This window comes from Trifolium pratense, linkage group LG6 (genome assembly GCF_020283565.1).
Source record: "Trifolium pratense cultivar HEN17-A07 linkage group LG6, ARS_RC_1.1, whole genome shotgun sequence".
NCBI lineage: Eukaryota > Viridiplantae > Streptophyta > Magnoliopsida > Fabales > Fabaceae > Trifolium > Trifolium pratense.
This window is the reverse complement of record NC_060064.1, coordinates 20,040,200-20,053,929: the sequence shown is the minus strand read 5'-3', so window position 1 is coordinate 20,053,929 and position 13,730 is coordinate 20,040,200. Positions and strand designations below refer to the sequence as shown.

The window sequence follows — 13,730 nt, the reverse complement described above, 5'->3', positions numbered from 1 at the left end:
AACCATGATTGAATATTCACTTCTACTATAACCTACAAATGCATCAGAGTTTCCACTGTTCCAGTTTTCTCATAACACATCCAGCATCAGAGCATAATTATCACACACTTTTTATCATAACACAATCTTTTTAACAATATTAACCATATGAACAAAAAAATCTAAACCTATCTCCCTACGTATGAAGAATCAAATAAAGCTTTTCTCCATTGGGGCATTTCATCAAACATGTGGTTTGTTACTTCTCATTCCTAGCTTCAAAGGTTAATGAAGCACAAAAAATATTCATCATGTTAAGTTAATCATATTTTATAAGAAACATTATTATAAATAATAAGCAGTGCACATATACATGTCATGAAATTAACAAAAACATTATATAAAATTACTGAATTTCGTATTAGACATATCTTTCAAGCGAAAATAAAATGCACTTGCACATACACAGGAAGGAGTATTGGGATACATACCTCATTCCTAGCTTCAAAGATTGATGAAGCACAAATTATATTTGTGCGGAAGCAGGGACGGACTAAAAAATCTATGAAAACTATATAAAACAAAATTAGTGTATTTATTTTTTACATTAGGATGATACAATATGAGTTAGTAATGGCTTCTGTTACCATTTGATAAAGCATATGATATGATGGTCAGATGGTGGTTCAACAATGTTCTAATTGATTTTTTCATAACCTACAAATTTTGAACCTAAAATCACATCTCCAAACCTATAACTAACTAAGACTACCCTTTAACCATATCCATAACCCAAACACAGTTAAAGTTTGATTAGTAGCAATACCAATGAAGGTATTTCAAAGTGATCCAATTCTACTATAACCTACAAAAGCATCAAGATTGTTAAATTAATTCTTTTTAATTCTACTATAAAGAAACCATGCTTAATTATCACACTTTATTTTTGTCATAATGCAATCTTATTAACAATGTAAAATAAAAAAATATAAACCCATCTTCCTACTTATAAAAAGTTAAATAAACCTCACTCCATTGGGGCATTTCATCAAACAACATGTGGCTATGTTAAATTAATAATATTTTTTAGTAATCAGTATTATAATAAATAATAATGAGTGCATGTGCTTCTCATGAAATTAACAAAAGCATTATAAAAATATTTTATCAAACCGCTATTCAACAACTCCTTTTAGACTAAATAAGATTTTTTAACTTATATTTAAAATCGGAGAAAGCATCAAATTGTAACATGTCAAAGATGGGTGGAGAACGCAGTAACACAACATGTTACTTTTATTTAGTCCAAAGGCCAATATAATTCATTATTTAAATGTGTGCAGACCTTGTTTTATTTGTGGCCAATTAAATTATAACTAGAATAACTTACCCGTGCCAATGCACGGTTAATGTTCAGTGAAAAATATAGATATTTTTTTGACACATGAAAAATATGAATTATTAAATTTTCAATATTTTGTGGTTTTTTTAATTATTTGTAAAATTAATTTTATATTTAATGTAATAATTTATTTAAGGAGAATGTTAACTTGTGCACTTAAGGCACATGTTAAGAAGATAAATGTGGAAAATATTTATTGAACTTGTGTTGTATTCAATTCTCTAAACATTAAATTCTTTGTATCATTAAATACTATATATTTCTATTTTTAGGTAGCTTAACATGTGTCCTTAGGGCACAAGTTAACATGACCCTTTATTTAAATATGATAAATGATCCAAATTTTGGAGATTTTAAGCAGAAATGGTAGAACGGAGAGTGATACTCCACTCCCCGTTCCCAACCCACATGTTCGTATATTTGTTCTTTTATTTTCATAAAAAAGGTCATTAAGCAAAAACTAATCTAACGGTTAATATATATTAGTTCTTAATCGTCATCTCTCTCCTTTAGACATTTGTTTTCTTCTGGAGTATTTTAGCCCATGTCCCCGTGTGAAAAAATTTCACATTTGTGTAATGAACGGTAGAATTATATGTCATTTGCTTGACACAAAAAAAATTTATATCATTTTGTTATGCATATCTCATTTGTTAATGGTGCAAATTTTAAAAAATTTATCTATTTGTTTATCTTACAGTGATGTTTGGAAAATAAAAACAAAGTAATACATGATATTATTACTTTTAATTCTTTCTTTTTTTTATATATAAAATCATTATTACTTTCCTTACTTTCAATTGATATTTATCGTATTTTTTATATAATAAAATCTACAAATGTATGTCCCACCCCGTGTAAGTTATTTTTTGCTTAATACCTCCATGTAGATTATTTTTTTATCAATACCCCCTATTGTAATATTATGTTTGGTATAAATCACTATGTAACTTTTTTTTATTAATAAAATTAATAAAATAATAAAATAAAATAGAAAAATAATCTATGAAGTCAATTACTTCATTTCTTTTATATTTCAGACAATCACACCATTTTCTCTGTTCGATATGTATGAAGTTTAAGAATAACTTTTTTTGTGAACAATTAAATTACTATTTTTATTTTTTTTTATATTCCTTTTAAGGTGAGTATTTTTGTTCAGAGATTCTTAAGCCTTCAATTTTGTTTTGAAACATATTAAGCCTTCAATTTCTCAGTTCCACATTTGGCCAATTCGTTCTATATAATTTTTTTTGATAAGCAATTCGTTCTATAGTATAGTCCTTCGAGGAGTTTCTATTATTTTATCAGTATATTTGTTAAATATCACATGAAAAATTAGACAAACAAAAAAATAATGAGTAAAAAAAAGAGTACAACATTTATTAATAATAGTAAAAAAAATATATTTATAAGCATGATTTACACCAATAAAAAATAATATGAACAAAAAGTGTTTTTTAATAAGTAAACATGATTAAAAAAAATGACAATAAAATATAAAAAAAATATAAATAATTACTTAAAACTTTAACATTAGTTGATAATACCTAATCCTAATTTGAATAACGAACAATATGTTCTTCCGTATGGACCTGCTAATAAAAAATTATAGCTCAGAATTAGTATAATTATGATTAATCATAAACATCATTTAAATACAAAGCTTATATATATAAAAAAATGCATATAACATCTTCGAAAATAAGAAAATAGAACAACAAAAAAGTTGAAGATTATCTCCTTGTAAGCACAAAAAAAACGAACACTTGCTGTAAAATAAGAAAAGAAGATTATCTCCTTGTAGGCACAAAAAAGGATAGCATCAAAATACAAAAATATACTATATAATATTAAACTTGAAAAAAAAACATTGAAAGAAGAAAATAGAACAACGAAAAAGTTGAAGGAAATGAGAGTGAAATCACCCAAAAAAAGAATAGAGATAAAAGATTGCAAAAAGTATAATTTTGAATTGCAATAGTGTGTGAAATCTGTTGCAAATCACAGCTATTTATATTAATAGAATGAAGATCGAAATTATAAATGTCATTTAATAGCAATTATCTAATTGACAAATTATGGGACAAAATGACTTTGTTTCTAAAATATAATATAATAATAATAATAATGAATAAAATTTCAAATAATCAAATTAGAAGTAAAAATTGACATTGTCATTAAAAAAATTGAAATGTATTCAATTGTTTCCTTTTGAATGATTATTTTTGAATTAGCATTAAATTTTGACGGAGAAGGACACCAAAAAAAAAATCCTTATATGAGTACATACATTACATAATTTCTATTGAAGTTCTCAAAGGTTGCCACATAGGAAAACATGCTCTCACAAGTTGCCACATAGATTATGATAAATGAGAGGATGCCACATATGAAAGTGATCAAGAGAGAGAAACTCCTAAACATAAAAATAATAGATGATGCTTAGGCTTTACAATATTATAATATAGGCCATGTGTATGTGTACATAGTTAACAATGAGAATGAATTCTCTCCATTAAATGAGGAAAATAGTAGAATTTTAGCCATTGATTTGTGAGGAGAGAGAAAAGAAAAAGAGGAAAAAGTTGAATTAAAAGGTAGAGATTGTCTTTACCAAAAAAAAAAAGGTAGAGATTGAGAAAATTGAGGAAACTGAAGAAAATAAAATTGTGAGAATCCATTCTCGTTAACAATCTATTTGAAAGTTATTCTCTTTATATGTAAATCTCAGGAACAAAAATTTATATCTCATTAAGATTACAGAACAAACTTCAAAAGCAATGGAAGCTCAAAAACTTCATGTAATATTTCTTCCATTTCCAACTCCTGGCCATATGATTCCCATGATAGACACAGCAAGACTATTTGCCAAACAAGGTGTTAATGTTACCATCATTGCTACTCATGCCAACGCTTCAACATTCCAAAAAACCATAGACAGTGACTTCAATTCAGGATACTCCATCAAAACTCAACTTATTCACTTCCCTTCAGCTCAAGTTGGTCTCCCTGAAGGAGTTGAAAATGTCAAAGATGGAACTTCGAATGAAATTATTGATAAAATAATTCGTGGAATAATGATGCTACAACATCAAATTGACATTATGCTTCACGATCTTCAACCAGATTGTATTGTCTCGGATATGGCTTATCCTTGGACCGTTGAATCAGCCGCAAAACTTAACATTCCAAGGATTTACTTTTACAGCTCAAGCTACTTCTCCAATTGTGCAAGCTATTTTGTCAGAAAGTATAGACCTCATGATGATTTAGTTTCTGACACACAGAAATTTACAATTCCTTGTTTGCCTCATACCATTGAGATGACACCTTTGCAGCTAGCTGATTGGATTAGGGTGAAGACTTCAGCCACAGGTTTATTTGTTGACATGTATGATTCAGAGAAAAGAAGCTATGGAACACTATATAATAGTTTTCATGAACTAGAAAGTAATTATGAGGCACTTAGTAAAACTACAATGGGAATCAAATCCTGGAGTGTAGGACCAGTTTCAGCATGGATTAACAATGACGATGAAAGAAAGGCCAATAGGGGAAACATGGAGATGAACATTGGAAAAGACTCAGAATTGTCAAATTGGCTTAATTCTAAGCCAAATGATTCTGTGATCTATGTATGTTTTGGAAGCCTTACCAGGCTTTCTCATAAACAGATTGTTGAACTAGCCTATGGACTTGAAAATTCAGGTTCAAATTTTATCTTGGTTGTTAAGGGTGGAGAAGATTTTTTGCATGATATTGAGAAAAGGGTGAAAGAAAGCAAAAAGGGCTATGTCATATGGAACTGGGCACCACAGCTTCTGATATTGGATCACCCTGCAACAGGTGGAATTGTGACTCACTGTGGTTGGAACTCGATTCTTGAAAGCGTGAATGCTGGTTTGCCGATGATCACATGGCCGATGTTTGCTGAGCAATTTTACAATGAGAAGTTGCTTGTTGATGCTTTGAAAATTGGAGTTTCTGTAGGATCAAAAGTGAACAAGTTTTGGCTTAACGTTGTTGAAGAGAAAGCGCCGGGACTTAACATTGTTGAAGAGGAGGTAGTGGTGAAAAGGGAAGAGATAGTGAAGGCTGTTGAGATTCTAATGGGATGTGGCCAAGAAGGAAAAACGATGAGGATGAGAGCTAAAAAGCTCGCTGATGCTGCCAAGAGGACTGTAGAGGAAGGTGGACACTCTTTCAACAACTTGATTCAGTTGATTGATGAGCTGAAATCATTAAAGATTGTTAGAGAACATGAAAAAACCAGATTAGATAATTGAATCCGAGTGTTAATTAATGACATTAATTTAATGTTATTGTTCTTGTAGTTGCAACTTGCGTGTGATTTTATGAAGATTTTTGATTTTGTAACATGATGAATTACATACAAGTACTTTTGAAGCTAAAAATTCTCTTGTAAGGATCTTCTATTCAGCTAGGCCTTTATTATTACTTCTGTGATGTATCGTTGATCTAATCCCAAATTCGATTTCTGAAGTCTCTCATTTGGGAGAAGATCCAATCCCGTGTGAAAAAAAACCCGGTTGTCTCGTTTTGCAGACTCGAGAATCAGTCTCATAGTGACACCAAAGGGCCAAAGGGTATACAGGCACCTTGTAGGCATCAAAGCGATGCTCACAATTTGGTTTCTGACTCAAGAATTTAGGTAATGAAAGCTGATGGTTTCCTTAAAAAAAGAAAGATAAAATGGCCAAGCTTGGTAATTATGTTTGCAATACCAATGGAGGTAGTCCAAAGTGATCCATACTATTAAAAAGAGTGCTCGAATATTCACTTATACTATAACCTACAAAAGCATCAGAGTTTGCCTTTTTCCAGTTTTCTCATAATACACCCTGCATCAGAGCATAATTATCACACACTTTTTATCATAACACAATCTTCTTAACAATATAAAGCATATGAACAAAAAAATCTTAAACCTATATTCCTACGTATGAAGAATCAAATAAAGCTTTTCTTCATTGGGGCATTTCATCAAACATGTGGTTGGTTACTTCTCATTCCTAGCTTCAAAGGATAATGAAGCACAAAAAATATTGATCATGTTAAGTTAATCATATTTTATAAGAAACATTATTATAAATAATAAACACTGCACATATACAAGTCATGAAATTAACAAAAAAATTATATAAAATACTGAATTTCGTATTAGACAAAGCTTTCAAGCGAAAATAAAATGCACTTGTGCCTGGGGTACATACCTCATTCCTAGCTTCAAAGATTGATGTAGCACGAAATATATTTATGTGGAAGCAGGGACGGATTAAAAAATCTATGAAAATTAAAATTATATAAAACAAAATTACTGTATTTATTTTGTACAAGAAAAAAAATAATTGTGCGGATAAATGATAATTAAGTGTTTGGAAGATGGATTAAGTTTCAAATGCAATCAAATTTATAGAAAAGTGATTATAAAAAAAAAAAAATTATAGAAAAGTAATTCTAGTTTGTTACGTTAACCGCCAAGGAAAAATAAAGTCATATTTTCGCGTTCCCGCACTAATATTTCAATCTGGAGCTTTTATTTTAAATTATTTTTTTTCCTCTGGCGAAGACTTTAGAAAACGCAGTTTCAAACAAACTCCGTTTGAGCATAGAAAACGCAGAAGCAATGAAAACGCAGCCGTGAACTCCACCATTTCCGCTGCAGTTGAAACTGTCTGCCACCGTGATAACGCAGCTACTCTCTGGCTTCTCTGGCTTCGCCGCCTCACCTCCGTCAGTGAAGAGTCTTGCATCTCACAACAGGTAATGTTTTGAGCATGAGTGGCTGTGTACCATAAAATTACCAACTATTATGAAATGATTTGATTGTATAAGAGACTTTGAGTTCCAACTAGTTACTCTAGCTAGTGTTCTTATCATTATACTGATGTATGTTTTGCTACCATAAAATTTGAAGGAAATCTATGCTGGTCCTGAAATCCTCACCGCAAAATATGTAAGAGCAGGCCTAAACTTGTGAAAGATTTTAAGTTTACTTAGTTTTCCAATTTGTGTTCTATTGCAAGTGGCCCTCTGTATCCTCCTCTGTCACAAATATTTTTCATTACATGGTTAATTTTGTGTTTATTTGTGAAATAAAGATTTACTATTTGAGCATGAGTGGTTAAAAGAAATCAATGTATTTGTTACACATGTTTCTTCTTTTATTTGTGTCGAATAAATACTAGATGTAACTATAGATTCATTAGCTATGGCTGTTATATGTTTCTGAGACCAAGAGGATTGAACCAAAATATTTCTGACAGTGAATTAGATCTGTGCAAATGCAGTGTTCACATTGTATAGGATTTTATAATATCTGCATTTTTAGATCTCTGCAACTGTGCAGTGTTCACAGGAGGTTGCATTAACCACATTTATGTTTGAATTCACAGTGAGTTTGAATAGTCCCAACTCCTAAAACTGGACGTGGTTTGTTAGTATAACTTATAAGCTGTTTGGTTGATTTGGAAACTCTGTTTGGTAATCTTTTAAGAGAAAGCTAAATTTCATTAATTAGGCAGCCATGTGATGTGAGTAAGTACAACTGTTTTAAGGGAGATGTATTCCATTTCCAGCTACATAATACACTTTTTGTTTTAAAGTTGTTTATTTAGTTACCTCATATGTTTTCTCATTTTTATGAATATGCAGTAATGGCAAAGAGAAAGTGTTTCCCAAATCCATTAAGATCAACACTTCAAGGTTCAACTTCAACCAATTCTTTACATCAAGTTCCACCAGAAGGCATGCCAAAAAGTTACTTTGATGATTGCTTTGAGACATTCTTAAAGGTATTAATATTATACTTTTATAGCTTTTCATTTACATTAGCAGTTAAAATAATTATTTAAATGGCTAGATTCTGAGTTTGTTTTATTTATTTTGAAGCCTCGATTTAAATTTATGACTATGACTACTGAAGCCCTTGCAAAGAGATATTGCAAACTTAGCATTTCAAAGAAGTGGGCTGCACATTAACAAAATTTGTGGGGTACCTTCTATGATCCATCAAAAACCCGAGATGAAATCTTAAGTAACGTTCCTGATGGTGTAGACCCAATTCAATGGGCTCAGTTTGTTAACTATCGTCTTAACCCAGAAACACAGGTAAAACTTGATTGCTTTGATCGATTTATTGTTGTGGTTAATCAAATTAGAATGATCTGATACCATATTAGAACGAGGAAGAAGATGATAGATTCATCTCTGTTTTACAGAGAGAAAAGTGTGATTCCCTATCTTCATCAGCTGTATGAGTAGTAGAACCATAAGCTCATGCATTGTGTACCTTGCACTTCTTTATAGTAAATCTCCTTTGTATGAGTAGTAGAACCATAAGCAGTATGAGTAGTACTGTAGTACAAACAAATATTCATCTTGAATATTAGGACTGGTATATGAATTCTGATGCATGAATATTCTGCATTTAAAAATGTTCTTAATATACATACATGTTATTTTAAACGTAAACATATACATATTAAATAAGTTCTCAGTTAATTTTACACATACAAACATGGTTGTTAACTATTCTTTTTGGTTGGCATTGCTCTGGTTTAATTAAGCTTAAGTTTTGAATGAAGAATTGAAGATTTACTTCATATACTGTTTTCTCTTCTTCTTCTTATGGCATTGTTCTGGTTTTAATAGTTTGTTGTAACTGATCACAGACTTAATTATTTTAGCTTATTTTTCTGTTTTTGTCCGCTCGAGGATAGTGCTTCTATATAAGGCCTTCCTCTTATAAGTTCTCATTAATGTTGGAGTTTTTTTTTTCTACATATTAAGATTGTTTTTCCTCATATCCCATCATTAATGTTGGAGTTGTAATTCAATAAACACAATTAATAGAATGAGTATTATTCAGTAAATTTGAGTTTCTCTTTCTGTTTTCCATTCCTTTTCATTCATCTAACTCCAAGTCAATATGGTATCAGAAGATTAATTCTTCTTTCTGCTGCATTTCCTTCGTTTTTTCCACTCCTTATTTCATTAGCTATGGCTTAAAACATGGATATGTACAACAATGTCAACCCTCTATTCATTGCTAATTCTGATAATCGCGGATCAGTTCTTGTTACTCACCTTTTCATTGGTGAGAATTACGGTTCTTGGCATCGTGCCATGATTCTTGCTCTCACTGGACAAAATAAGCTTGGATTTGCCGATGGATCAATCGCTGAATCACCAGAAGGTGACCCTCGACATCTTGCATGGTGATGAAATGATAGCATCCTCGCATCTTGGATTCTGTCTCGAACGAAATTGAAGCATCAGCAGTTTAGTCCAGTTCTGCTTTCGACATTTGAGATGACCTTCATATGCGTTTTCATCAAAACAACGGGCCTCACATATATGATAGAAAGTAGACTAAATACGACTTTTTGTTTATAAAAATCGGAGGAAATATCAAATTGTTACATGTCAAAGATGGGTGGAGAAAGCAAGAACACATTGAATAATCAAACAAATAAACTAAGAATACAGACACAAAATGTTACTCTTAGTTCAATGACCAATATTATTCAGTATTTAACTATTCAGTAGGCATATATGATTCAGTATTTAAATGTATGCAGGCCTTGTATGTATTTGTGGTCAATTAAATTATAATGATGCTAAGGCTTTACAATATTATAATATAGACCAACAACACGTAGTTAACAATTGGAATAATAACTCTACCTCTTACATCAGTTATTAGCAGCACAAGCAACATTTTGACGACGAACTCTTCTTGACACATTATCATCACCCTGTAAAACACACAAACACATATCATCTATAATGAGTAAAGAAAAATACTTATAATTTATCAGAAATTCTCTTTTACAAGGTATGTTTCTACTTTCTATCATAATATATTATAGGCAAAATTACACTTTTATTCCTTTAACTTAATTTCAAGCAACGATTTGGTCCTTTATCCTTTTTTTTTCTCTCGTCATTTTAGTCCTTTTTGGTCCTCCATCTATGTTTAAAAATGGTTTTTTTAAAGCTTCAAATCTATAGTTTTATTTTAGGACATAACATATATTTATGATTGAGAACATACATAGAAAGAAAATCATATATTTGAAGCTTGAAATACATATTAAAACATTGAAAAAGGACACTAAAACGACGAGAAACATATATACAAGATAAATTGTTACCTGAAATTAAGTTAAAGGACTAAAAGTGTAATTTTGCCTATATTATATATTCTTTTCCTCCTTATGAATTTCTGCTGATGTTTTAGGCACATGGTCTATATTGTAATTATGATTATGTTGCGAATCTTGATATTTCCGCCTAATGATATGGATAACTGCAACCGTAATTGCAATTAAGATGTCGTTACAAAGACTTCTAAACTCTATAATGGTCGCAATTATGGTTGCAGATCACCAATTCAGAACATAGAAATATTTTTATGCAGTCCATGATTGCACTATATAAATTCTCTGATATGTATTTGAAAATTATTCTCTTTATATGTGTATTTCAGGAACAAAAGTTATAACTCATTAAAATTACAGAACACACTTCAAAAGCAATGGAATCTCAAAAACTTCATATACTTTTTGTTCCATTTCCAACTCCTGGCCATATGATTCCCATGATAGACACAGCAAGACTATTTGCCAAACATGGTGTTAACGTTACCATCATTGCTACTCATGCCAATGCTTCAACATTCCAAAAATCCATAGACACTGACTTCAATTCAGGATACTCCATCAAAACTCAACTTATTCAGTTCCCTTCAGCTCAAGTTGGTCTCCCTGATGGAGTTGAAAATGTCAAAGATGCAACTTCCTCAGAAATTCTTGGTAAAATCTCTCGAGGAATAATGATGCTACAACATCAAATTGAGATTATGCTTCACGACCTTGAACCAGATTGTATAGTCTCAGATATGACTTATCCTTGGACCATTGAATCAGCCGCAAAACTTAACATTCCAAGGATTTATTTTTACAGTTCAAGCTATTTCTCCAATTGTGCTAGCTATTTTGTCAGAAAGCATAGACCTCATGATGATCTAGTTTCCGACACACAGAAGTTTACAATTCCTTGTTTGCCTCATACCATTGAGATGACACAATTGGAGCTAGCTGATTGGATTAGGGTTAAAACTTCAGCCACGGGTGCATTTGGTGCCATGTTTGATTCAGAGAAAAGAAGCTATGGAACACTATACAATAGTTTTCATGAACTAGAAAGTGATTATGAGACACTTAGTAAAACTACAATGGGAATCAAATCTTGGAGTGTAGGACCAGTTTCGGCATGGATTAACAATGATGATGAAAGAAAGGCCAATAGGGGAAACGTGGAGAAGAACATCGGAAAAGACTCAGAATTGTTAAATTGGCTTAATTCAAAGGCAAATGATTCTGTGATCTATGTATGTTTTGGAAGCCTTACCAGGCTTTCTCATGCACAGATTGTTGAACTAGCCTATGGACTTGAAAATTCAGGTTCAAATTTTATTTTGGTTGTTAGGGAAAAGGATAAAGATGATGGTGGAGAAGATTTTTTGCATGATTTTGAGAAAAGGGTGAAAGAAAGCAATAAGGGCTATGTCATATGGAACTGGGCACCACAGCTTCTGATATTGGATCACCCTGCAACAGGTGGAATTGTGACTCACTGTGGTTGGAACTCGATTCTTGAAAGCTTGAATGCTGGTTTGCCGATGATCACATGGCCAATGTTTGCTGAGCAATTTTACAATGAGAAGTTGCTTGTTGATGTTTTGAAGATTGGAGTTTCAGTTGGATCAAAAGTGAACAAGTTTTTTTTAAACATCGGTGAAGAGAAAGCGGCGAGGCTTAACATTGTTGAAGAGGTAGTGGTGAAAAGGGAAGAGATAATGAAGGCTGTTGAAATTTTGATGGGAAGTCGCGAAGAAGGAGAAACAATGAGGACGAGAGCTAAAAAGCTTTCTGATGCTGCCAAGAGCACTGTAGAGGAAGGTGGACATTCTTACAACAACTTGATTCAGTTGATTGATGAGCTGAAATCATTAAAGATTGCTAGAGGACTTGAAAAAACCAGATTAGATAATTGAATTCGAGCATTAATCAACGAAATTAATTTAATGTTCTTGTTCTTGGCGTTGCAGCTGGTGTGTGATTTTATTAAGGTTTTTTATTTTGTAACATAATGAATTTACATCCAAGTACTTTTGAAGCAATGAAGCTAATAATTCTCTAGTACTTTTGAAACATGATGATTTTATTTTTACTTCTGTGATGTGGTATTGATCTAAGATTTCAGATTTACTATTAGCTCAAGGGTTGAATTGATTAGGAGCTTTTAGGTTTAATTCCCTCCACTAACACAATACATAAACTACTAATATTTGTTCTAAGCTAGTAACATTATACTTTCTTCTTGTGTTGTTTATTTTAAGATAAGAAGATAAATGAAATTTTGCTCTTTACAAAATATGCTTGAAATACAATCAAAGTGAAAATAAAACAATAAAAAGCCCAAAAACGCAAAAAAACTATAAATAGAGTTCTCCTCCTCCTTCAAAATTATTCATTCAGAAGTTCAGAGAACTATAAGCTCTCTAAGGAGCAAAGGAGGAGGAGCAAGGAGGGCTAAGGAGCTCTCAAGGGAAGGAGACTCTCCCCCACCATCGGGAGAAGAAACTTCCTCCGCAAGGAATCGAGGTTATTTTTATGCATGTTCAGTATGCTTAATAGTAGCTAAGTCCCTTTAGGTTAGGTCGAGTAGATGAACTCCCGTATGAACGCTCAGACATGTAATTTGGTTCGAACAAGACTATATACAATTACTATTTAGTTATTATCTGTTATTGTCTCTGCTTATTTATACACTTTCATATATGAATGGCCACATATTTTGTTAGTAACTAGAGTCGAAGTGGATCCCATGACACATTCCGAACTAAAGAGATAATATAACCAACCAACATGAGATCATGAAATCCAGCATCTTAGGTTAGGTTTGTGATTAAAATTAGCACATAATTAAATTCTGCATGATTTAAGTTAATCAAACATGGTAGGAGAACACGTGACAACTTGTTAAACATTGAACTCGAGGGTAAAGATACTATAAAAACACAATTTGTTAAACGTTGAACTTAAGGGTAGAGATACTATAAAAACAAGGGGGAAACCTACCAACAGTTAATTTTACTTAGTCAATCGCAATAGAGGTAAGGAATGGTAACACTGAACTTATCTTAATAGAAATTAATCTACCAGATAATAAAGTAAGCAGATATAGCGTCAGTTACCGAGCAGGAATAAGGGAGGGATTCGAAATCACTTAACCTACTTTTATCATCTTGAACTCT

General features: G+C 31.7%; 2 protein-coding genes and 1 long non-coding RNA gene across 3 annotated transcripts; all 3 read left to right on the top strand.

Moving 5' to 3' along the window:
- Positions 1-4,065: 4,065 nt before the first annotated feature.
- On the top strand, positions 4,066-5,886 carry LOC123890466 (soyasapogenol B glucuronide galactosyltransferase-like). The gene has a single exon (XM_045940073.1). It carries the CDS (start codon positions 4,165-4,167, stop codon positions 5,668-5,670), a length of 1,506 nt encoding a protein of 501 aa, XP_045796029.1. The 5' UTR covers positions 4,066-4,164; the 3' UTR covers positions 5,671-5,886.
- A 1,086-nt stretch (positions 5,887-6,972) lies between these two features.
- On the top strand, positions 6,973-8,638 carry LOC123890495. The gene is made up of 3 exons (XR_006802841.1): positions 6,973-7,168; positions 8,060-8,199; positions 8,297-8,638. It is a non-coding gene; the product is annotated as an uncharacterized LOC123890495 (long non-coding RNA).
- Positions 8,639-10,924: 2,286 nt separating this feature from the next.
- LOC123890494 (soyasapogenol B glucuronide galactosyltransferase-like) lies at positions 10,925-12,648 on the top strand. Its single transcript, XM_045940111.1, has one exon. It carries the CDS (start codon positions 10,947-10,949, stop codon positions 12,465-12,467), a length of 1,521 nt encoding a protein of 506 aa, XP_045796067.1. The 5' UTR covers positions 10,925-10,946; the 3' UTR covers positions 12,468-12,648.
- Positions 12,649-13,730: the final 1,082 nt, after the last annotated feature.

Bases quoted from the DNA above. Each gene is read 5' to 3' on its own strand.
- LOC123890466 (XM_045940073.1), top strand. From the start codon at position 4,165: ATGGAAGCTCAAAAACTTCATGTAATATTTCTTCCATTTCCAACTCCT.
- LOC123890494 (XM_045940111.1), top strand. From the start codon at position 10,947: ATGGAATCTCAAAAACTTCATATACTTTTTGTTCCATTTCCAACTCCT.